Source organism: Pundamilia nyererei, unplaced genomic scaffold, assembly GCF_000239375.1.
Source record: "Pundamilia nyererei isolate P.nyererei 1_Seehausen unplaced genomic scaffold, PunNye1.0 scaffold01552, whole genome shotgun sequence".
NCBI lineage: Eukaryota > Metazoa > Chordata > Actinopteri > Cichliformes > Cichlidae > Pundamilia > Pundamilia nyererei.
Window position 1 is genome coordinate 1 of NW_005188953.1, and position 10,187 is coordinate 10,187.

General features: G+C 39.3%; 1 protein-coding gene across 1 annotated transcript; it reads right to left on the minus strand.

The window, feature by feature from the left end:
* Positions 1-8: 8 nt before the first annotated feature.
* Positions 9-7,728, minus strand: LOC102196632 (ras-related protein Rab-12). The gene is made up of 6 exons (XM_005755456.1): positions 7,336-7,728; positions 6,205-6,265; positions 2,703-2,841; positions 2,208-2,297; positions 1,587-1,691; positions 9-182 (listed from the first exon to the last, which is right to left on the minus strand). Exons 1-6 carry the CDS (start codon positions 7,562-7,564, stop codon positions 75-77), a joined length of 732 nt encoding a protein of 243 aa, XP_005755513.1. The 5' UTR covers positions 7,565-7,728; the 3' UTR covers positions 9-74.
* Between the last annotated feature and the right edge of the window lie 2,459 nt (positions 7,729-10,187).

Sequence of the window (10,187 nt, forward strand, 5' to 3'; positions counted from 1 at the left end):
TGTGTGTGTGTGTGTGTGTGTGTGTGTGTGTGTGTGTGTGTGTGTATAGGTAGGGTGGGGGACCACTCCGACTCTCAGCAACAGCGCATGCGAGGAGGGGGCAACTCCGGTGGCACTTCCGGTTCAGGCTGCAGAGACAGGACACTGTTGGAAAGCTCCTTGTTGGGAACTTCCAGAGGCATCTGTTGGATCACAGACAAAGTGACATCAGCAGCCGCCAAACAGAGTGTGACAAGCAACACCATCGACAGATAGATTAAAACAAACAAACAAAAGACTAAAGTAATAAAACAATACGATGGAAAAGAATCAGATTCCTTTAACAATTTTCCTGTGAGTGTATTAGGCAAGTTTTTAAATAGCTCTTCCATCATCTAAGTAAGCGAAACAAGGCAAAAAGCAAACACATGACAAGACAAATGTCAATTCAAATTTAATAGGCCACTAAATGAATGGTGCGTTTACACAAGTCATTCCCACACATGTCCTGCAGCACCGAGCTTTAATGGACACTGAACAGCTGCAAACACAGACAAGTGATCACTCATGTTACAGTTCTCTGAAGTAGAGGTAATATGCAAATGCATATTTGGTGCTTTGTAGCATCTCTGCAGCAGAGTATATGTAGTGTGTTACAAAAAAACAAAACAAAAAAAACTGGCAGACATGCACATGTGTGCAGAGGCTGGATCTGATTTTGTAATTTGGACCCGAGTGGACTCCCACATATGTACATAAGTGGAAAATATCACACCCGCATAAAAATGAGAACACATATATCAAGCGCAGTCAGTCTTCAACGTTCCCGTATCCCAATACAAAGTCTACATGATGCCCAGTTGAATCAATAATGAGAACAGCACAGATAATAAACCGGTGGTTTGGAGTGGACGTCACATGTAATGACTCCTGCACTTTCTACCCAGGCAGCATCCTCTCCTGAACCTCAAAGAATACTTCCAGCAGAGAGATCGCATTTGAAGCAAATCATCTCCTGCTGTGTGCTACAATTGAAAAAGGGCACCTTTGCAAACATTAAGACATGAAGGCATGATTTTATGGACACTATCTGGAGTTCATGTGTGAAAACAGTCGGTTTGGTTCAGATCAAACAAATTTCGGACGTGTTCCATGCACTTTGGTTCCAAGCACACTCCGGTGTAGCCTTTTTGGTGTATTAATGCACAACTGAGAAACCAGATATAATATTAGTATGAATGGAAGAGCTGAAAAACAATAAAATCAGTGTGATGATGTCCACTGTCAAGATAGTGAGTTAATCACTTAGAATCAAAACCATCAAAATATATGTATCATTTTTACACTACTTGACTCAGCTGATAAATTACTTCTATATGATAGAAAATAAATAAGTATTTATTGCTATCAGTCACTAGAATCTGAGCCCCTCTACATGAGTTTGGTTGCGCTATACGATGACATCACCAAAAATGTATAGTAAATGTTTTATGTGTTGATCTACATGACTTCATGTTTACCCGTCTACTTTCATTCATAAAAACTCAAAGTGAACCAAAATGAACCAAACATTGTGTAAAATGTATTTCAGGCGCACTTAACCTCACCTTGCTAAGAATGTCGTCCACAAGCTTCAGGAAGATTTCATCCACATTAAAATTATCCTTCGCACTAGCTTCGCAGAAGCGCATTCCACTTATTCGAGAGGCAAACTATAAAACAAGTGAAACAAAACGAGCTCGGGGTTAGAGTCGGCATGGAAACCCAAACTCAATCCTCAGGAGCACAAATTAAACTGAAGAAAGCTCCAAACACTCTTCAAGTGCACAGTTGATTCACTGGCATATTATTAACTCAGTTTTTAGTATGAAGTACATACCTGTCAAACTATTTGCATTACAGATTTTTTTGTTTGGGTTTTTTGCTGTCAAATAATCTACTGTTTGGCCTGTTTTATCTAATCTTAGATGTTTAGATTATTCAGATTTGTAAAATACTGGTGGCTGCCAGTACAACCCCTCAGCGTCCTGGTAGTTCCACCAATGGTATCAATTTCAAAATCTTATGTCATCTTTTTCTCAAGTTATTGGACTCACAAATTTGTGTGTCCAGCTTGCCTGCCTGGCTGGACAATGGCAGCAACCCCATTAACCTTTTGCGGCTGACGGGTAAAACCTGAAGGTGCGGTGCAGTAATAAGACGGTTAAGGACTTTGCTGTTGAACCCACCCTCTCTCCTTGTTGCCTGGAGATGATGCGATCAGTCTCACAGTCCAGCTTGTTCCCGACCAGCAGAAGCTCTGCTTCCTCTGAGGCGTACTGATGGAAAACAGACCACAGCAGACACAAGTCAGGAAATCACCGGCCTACCGTCTCACAAAAGTCAAATCAGATTACTGCAGTTAAATCTTCATCATATCATATCACAGACAGGAAAATCTACAGTAAAAAGACACATATTCCCACACATGGATTTTCAAATACTTATAGTATTATTCAGCACAAATCATTTGAACTGAGGGGCAACACCAAGGCCTAGTTTTTGATCAGTCCCAGTTGGAATTGGTCCCCTTTATAGAAAAAGGCAGAACTGTAGGATAAATATCATGGAATAAATAGATAAACTAAATTCATGTTTCATTTTATAAGAGAAAAGGGAGGAGTTGTAATAAAAAGAAAGAAAAACATAATACACACTCCCTGACACGCTGGACTTTAGTTTACCTTGTCAATCATTTTCATCCACTTGGGAAGGTCCTCAAAGGTCTCCTGTTTTGTGATATCATACACAAGCACAATTCCCTTGGCTCCTCTGTAGTATGCTGATGTGATGCTGTTGAACCTCTCCTGGCCTGCGGTGTCCCTGAAAGAGATCACACATTATAAAAACTCAATCATGTGAGAACAGATTAACCCATAGTTTTTTGATTGTGTTTTCCATTAATTAAATTTGATTAATAGGTAACTGGTTTTTAAAGACAATACATAAAAGTGTATGAACATGTAATTTCTGTGGTAATTTAGCAGAAATGTTACATCATAAATTAGTGTAAGAATTTGTCATTTATTGAGATAGTAGACATGCTATTGGTTTTAAAACACTGAATCACTGTCTAAAGCTTCACATCGTCATCTATTAAACTAAACAGAAAAACACACCACTGAAGAGTTTTGTTCCAAAATGTCACTTTTAGACTTTGAAAGAAGACGAGATAAAGTCGATATTAGCAATATAACTGTAGCAATATTAGCTATTACGGGTTATTAAATACGCATGCACTTTATAATGTTGCATTTTCGGAAGGTAACTCTTCAGTTTCATATTTAATTTGAAATATGACCACACTCGGCTGATCATCCGAGTCTGGACTGGCAGCATGACAAGCAGTTTGAGCCACACTCACAGTGCATTGTTACTGTACCTCCAGCCAGATAGTCTCTCCCTTTCCCCTGTGAGTCACAGTCAGGCTTATGAGCAGAAGAGCAGACAGAGACAGCAGCACAATGGCAGGGTTAGGTAAGGTTGGGCGCGGCAGTGTTGGAGCTTGATGTGAGCAGTGCAACATGAGAAACATACACACAGTGATACTCCTCGTCTGACAGGTGGAGGACAGGCAGAGGTGTGAAGGGAGGATGTGCTGCGGTGATGGTGGATGGGAGCAAGACAGATATGTATGGAAATAAAAGATAGCGCTCCCACATTTTAACCAAGCATCGTCACACACTTGCATGTAATAAGTCTGTAGCTGAAGCAGCTCTTCAGTTGTTGGACACCAAATGTTTTCAAAATGAAATCAGAGCCTAACTGAGGTCACAAGACGGCAACAGGATAACAGTATCAAATAACATCTTGTCACTAATTGACTGAGATATGAGACAATATGAGACTGATTTAAGATTTCACTGCATACATCTGTGATTTCTGCAAAGAGCACATTACATTTAGCTATTTAGTGAGAGTATTAAGCTGCAACAGCACAGTATGTAATGTTTGTAAAGTCACTGTATGGTTAACGCTAATTACTCAATGACACTAAACACAGTCTAATATGTACCATTAACTGACTGATAATGCTATTACTCATTATTTTATTAACAAACAGGGATGTAACAAACCTCCAAATCTATAGTTTTGGTTCATGCTTCAGTTTTCCTTTAGAGCAGATAAACAACAAAAAGCTGGAATAACCACCAACCTCAGAACTCCACCACGAAGCAGGATTTGGTGCTTAAGTGACTTCAGGCTTAACCCTGGGTTTCCAGTTTTACATCGCCATGGTAACTAATACACGTACGCACACGTAACCTGCGCCATAGTAGATCACGTCCAAGACAAAAGGTCAGCATAAGACCTAGCGACCAAGCAATTGTCTGGAAAAGCCCTTGCACCTCAGTGTGCAGATACTAAGAGGATCTACAGTTTTTATTCAGAACACACAGATCCTTACAGACACTTTTAGTCCTCGCTCGTTTGCTTGCTTCCAGTTACCTTTCTTATAAGCCTGAAGCCTAATATTAACTTTACATGCAATTTGCATTTTCCCCTAATATAACTTGGTCTTCTGTTTTTTTAAATACATTGGAATATAGTATTACTCTCATTCTCTGGGTTGGCCATGTGAAGCCAAATTTGTTTTTTCCTTGTGAATACAGTCAGTTTGACTGGAAAACCCAGAGCTGACTTGTCAAGTTGATAACAACCCTGGTGGATTGCCTGTGTTAGGGTACGATACAATTTTGCAGGCATTTGCATTACGTGAGGAAAATAAAGTCTTCTGCTACAGTAAGCCCAACTATTAGAAAAACCTAATGAAGTGTAGTCTGCATTACATTTCTTATATTTATTAGTACCAGGATCGGTGGATATAACTATTTCAATCTGGGCATGCCACCAAGGACCTTCATCAGAAAATATTTTGAACACATTAGGTCATGCTGTCCTTACTAACCACAAAGAGCTGCTGGTGGACTGGCCAAGGTGAGACTTCACTGACGTCACTCTCAACCACTGATAATAAAGTACACTCATTGCAACCCACTGATGGGGTCTGGATAGAATCACTACTATGCTAAGAATAGCATTTGCTCTGTTTTGGTTTTACCATTTTAACCACACAACTATTATAACATTTTAATTAGGAGGAAGTCGGGGTACTAAGGTTCTAAGCATTTTTTCACCCCCCATGTGTTTATAGGCCACTAGTGCATGTCATTAACTATTGTGCATGGTCTTTCTTTGCTTTCCTTTTTTTTTTGCCTTCTTTTACCCTTTACCCCTAGATTGGTGATAGTAGATGACTCTGAGCTCCTGTTAAAAGGGAGGTTTTTCCCTCCCACCATCAACAAGTGCTTGGTTAATAGGGGATCATTTAAAAGATAGTCTCACTACCTTACTATATAACATTGAAACAACTGTGGTTCTTAGTTGGTACTACATAAATAAAACTGAAATAAATTGAGAAAAGAAGATTGTCGGTACTGGAAAATACTTTATTTGTTTCTGTTGATGGATTTCCAACCTGTCCAACCGGTGTACCCCGCCTCTCACCCTATGATAGCTGGTATAGGCTCTAACCCTCTAAACAGGATAAGTTAAAACAGGGATGCATGGCTGGTTGTTTTGTGGGGGAGTGCAGGAACAGATCATGCAGGAGCTTTGACAAATGACACCCACTCAGTGTAACTTCACAAGACAATTTCCTGCTTTATTCTCACATGGTCTCTCAGTTCTCCTAGGTCAGATATGACAGATTCAGACACGAATCCACCGAGTCTTGACTACATAATTTCACAGCTCATAGGTACAACCTTTAGGAAAGTAGAACCATTTATGTTTTTAGACAGCCGAGGTAGGTCAAATGCATTCACACAAATCTAGTAGTAACAGCTTAGTTGTTAGGCGAAAAGAGCACACCAGCACCTGCAGATACTCAAGATATCAGTAAAGAAATAGTGACGAGATATTCCTAGTAACAACAGCAGTACCTGATATAAACAAGCAATCTGAAACCTCAGACAACATGGTGAGCAATGATGATGTGGTTTGCATGACACTGGGAATCTGTACAAAAACATGTTGACATGGAGAAACATGCAAGAAACACAGATGGAATACACCCAGTAAGCCAAACAGCAGCTTTTGTTAGTGAAGCCTGCATGCTGATAGGACGGACAGAGAGACAGAGGACATGCAACAGGCAGGAAAGTAAAGGAACTCCTCACTTACCATATCTGTAGTCTAATCTTCTTCCCTCTCAGCTCAACCGTCTTGATTTTGAAGTCAACTCCTATGAGGGAACCAAAACATGTGAACAAAGGCACAAGTTCAAGACTTTGCCCATAAGTTCTAGTGTTAGTAGATTTAATAGATGTGGAGCACTCACTGAGCCATCCACAAAACAATACAAGCCACATTGCATCACCCAGCTCGTCTGAGGCAACTTTTTCAGACAGGCTGGGAGACTGTAAAACTATTCCCTCTGTGGTACCTAATCAAAGAAGCATGTTATTAGTGACACATCTCACACAACTTATGAGCTGTGTCAGGGAGTGACAGGACACAAAATGGAGCTCTGCTTTAGCAGCTGCTTCTTTTAGACTATTTTGGGACTGGACACTATGGCTGGCTGCCGGACTGGTCATAGGACTGTTTACCCAGCTGTATGTATAAACAGATCTCATGTGTATTTTTAATCTGCAAACATGACTGGCAATTTGTCACAAGGCAATCTCGTGTTTAGTAAGTAAACATACCAGGGGTCAAATAATCAAATAATTAAAGAATGTGTTTTTATGTAGAAATATGCAACATGTTAGTTCTCTGTGTAGAGATATATCAGTAAAATCAAGGTAGTATTGGATAAGACTACTTCCTGGTTAACATAACCAAAACAGGGTTACTAGAAGTAAACAGTAATTCAGACCCATGATACCTATAATATAATATTCTGCAAATATTATCAGAACAGTAATAAAGTACAATTATTCATTTGTATTTAATTAATAAAAACGCTGTCCTTTAGCAGAAGTCTAAAATCTCTACATGCAAACGTTAAAAAAGCTTAAGGAAGCCTAGTTCATGTGATTGAAGTCAAAGGAAATGCTATTGTTACTTCAGTCACCATAGTCAACTGGCTAAGATAATGTTATCAACATACCTAGCGAGCTACAGCTAGCATTGGAAATAAAGTTTAGTCGCTATGCAAGTGAACTTGGAGGATTTATGGTCACTGAGCGCACCCCACAGTAGTTTACGCATTTCTCCTCGAGTATTTAGCCAGAGCCCTTCTACATGTTGTAGCTGATTAAATGAAAAGTAGTCGAAAAAACTAAATCTTTTAATGCCTTCTGTCCTCACCTACGGTTGACTTGCAAGCTTCGCAGAAAGTGTCGTCGGTAAATCTTTCCATGAGACTTGTTTTACCAACACCACGAGAGCCAATAATGATAATCTGAAGTTTGAAATCAGCGGGTCTGGGAGGCATCTTCCTGCGGCGTGACTGAGCCCCCAGAGCGGGGGACGAGTTCGCGGAGCCCCCGCCGCCACCGCCGGCGGCCCTCCGTGGAATATCATACCTCGGATCCATCAGTAATCCCACATTTGTGACTATAAGACGAACAGACAAATAACCCTAACCGGTTACAGAAACAACACAAGCCGATATCTCCAACTTTCTTTTGTCTCTGATGAAGTTTGCGAAAGTTTGTCAGTCGCCGACAGTTGTTGTTGTTCAGCCATTAGAGACCGGGGCCATCGTGATGTCATTTCCGCTTCCGGTGGCTATGATTTCTATTTTTATAAATTTTATAAAATTATAAACAGAGACCGCTTAATCACTTGTAATCAGACTGTATTACTTTTACATGTTATTTTGATTTATTAAACGTTTTCATTAAAAAGGCACCAAATATTAGGCCTGCATGTAGAGAGACATCCTCTTATAATTGATAATGTCAATTATAAGAGGATGTCAGTTATATCAATTATAAGATTTCAGTGCATAATCTGGTCCTTATTAGGTCTTACAATTGGGTAAATACAGCCTCAGAAGAATTACAAAACATGACATATTATACCATGTAATTATTTATTTAACAAAAATTAAGTCAAAATGTAGAGGTTACATGGTAAAAATAAGTACACCCTCCCTTCTCCCAAAAGAATTAAGAGGGTAAGTAGAGGTCAGATCCTGATAATTGAATGCCCTTGATTATTTAATCACCAGCAACTTTGAGGATTTCTATAAAAGCAGACGTTTTGGCAGTTTGCTAGTCTGGAGCATTCGGGTGTGTGTTAACACAATGCCAAGAAGGAAATACATCAACACTGATCTTACAGAAACAAGTGGAAAACATTGATATCAGCTGTCAGTTTGTATCCAGAGTGGATGTCTAAGCAAATTAAGCAAATTAAGCACAGGCTCAGGGACTCTCAGGGAAAAAATCAAGAACTACAAATTCCACAGACCTCAGTAAGCATGTTAAATGTTAAAAGTTCATGACAGTACAATTAGAAACAGAGTGAACCAGTATGGCTTGTTTGGAAAGTTTGCCAGGAAAAAGCATATTTTCTCTAAAAGGAAGACAGCACGGCATTGGTTTGTAAAACTGCCTCAGAATAAACCACCAGACTTCTTGTGGCATGTCTGGCAGAACCAAACACAGCATATCAGCACAAACACCTCACACCAAATGTTAGCACGGCTGCAGATTGGGCTTGTTTCATAACCACAGGATCTGGACTCCTTGCAGTCATTGAGTTTATCATGAACTCTGTATACCAAAGTTTTCTGAAGTCAATTGTGAAGCCATCTGTCTGACTGAAATTGGTCATACAACTGGAGAGTGAGCCCAACATATAACACAATGGCTGACAAAAGAAAATAATAAAGGTGTTGCAATGTCACAGTCAAAGTCTGGAATTCAATCTGATCACAGTTTTCCAATGAGACCTTAAGAGAGCTGTGAATAAAATGATGCCCCGCAAACCTTTATTATTGCTTCAAACTATCCCTATAAAAGGTGCTACTGAATCATGGGGTGCATTCAGTTTTTCACACACAGTTTCTACATTTACTTAAATAATGGCACAATGTAATACATCATGTTTTGTTGTTCAATTCAAGCTGTATTAATTTAAATTTAAGACCTACGAATGACTAATTCCTTTTTTGCAATATCCTGAGATGTAAAACCTTAGAAAAGGGGGCGGATATACTTTCTTTTCACCATGAAAAAAATACGTTTTCTTTTTGTATCACAACTGAGATTCTTGATCCCTTTTAAAGCCCCTTTAGGTAAATTTGTGATATGTACAAGTTTTATTTGACCTGAGGTTGCAGTCCAACAAACAGGACTGTGAATATCCAATGTAAGTGTGGAGAATCAATGCAAGATGTTCTGTTTTCTCAGAGTGATATAAAACTCTCAGGAATTCTGTTCAAGTATATTTCATTTAATGTTTGGCAAGGAAAAAAAATGTAAAGACCACAAGGGAAAGTGCAGTTTGACAAAGAGAACAAAAGAGCACTGTCCTATAAAGTTTGACGTAGTTCTCATAAGCATGGCAGACTGACTATCTGGTGCTTTGCCAATGGTATTAACATGTATGGGTTCCATACATTCACTCCGCACACATCTGGAAAATGTTAAAGAGGCCCACTATGTCAAGTTGCTATAGCCTCCTGCGCCTTCACTTGTCCTCAGCTACGAAAAAATAACAAAAAAAAAGTACAGAACCAGTATATGATTGGAAATTTCTGAATGAAAACAAGAGACTTAAATAAATACACTGCGAACTAAAGATAATCAATGGGCCAATCCCCTGACTTAACAGTGCCTATTCGCTCCCTGATGGAAAGTTAAAGAATTATCTGTTGATGGTTCTTTTGTTATGCCTGCAACCTTACCAAACACTGGTAGTGTCATGGTGTTCTGTTAGACCTGTTAGTCATGGAGGGTTAAGTTAAGGCCCTTTTAATCCTGCATTAATTTAGCACTCTATTTTTCTTTATATTTACAAAACATATTATCAGCAAACATTAGACTGAAGCTTTGTGAAACTCCTGGAATTTGAAACCACACTGTAGGCTCCCACGTCACCAGACTTTCTTGTAATTGCTTCCAAATTCATAATCCAGACTTTGAGCAAAGGCTATTGTTGTTTTAAACTGAGCTTATACTTATAAATGACTTGGTTTTAAAGCGAGG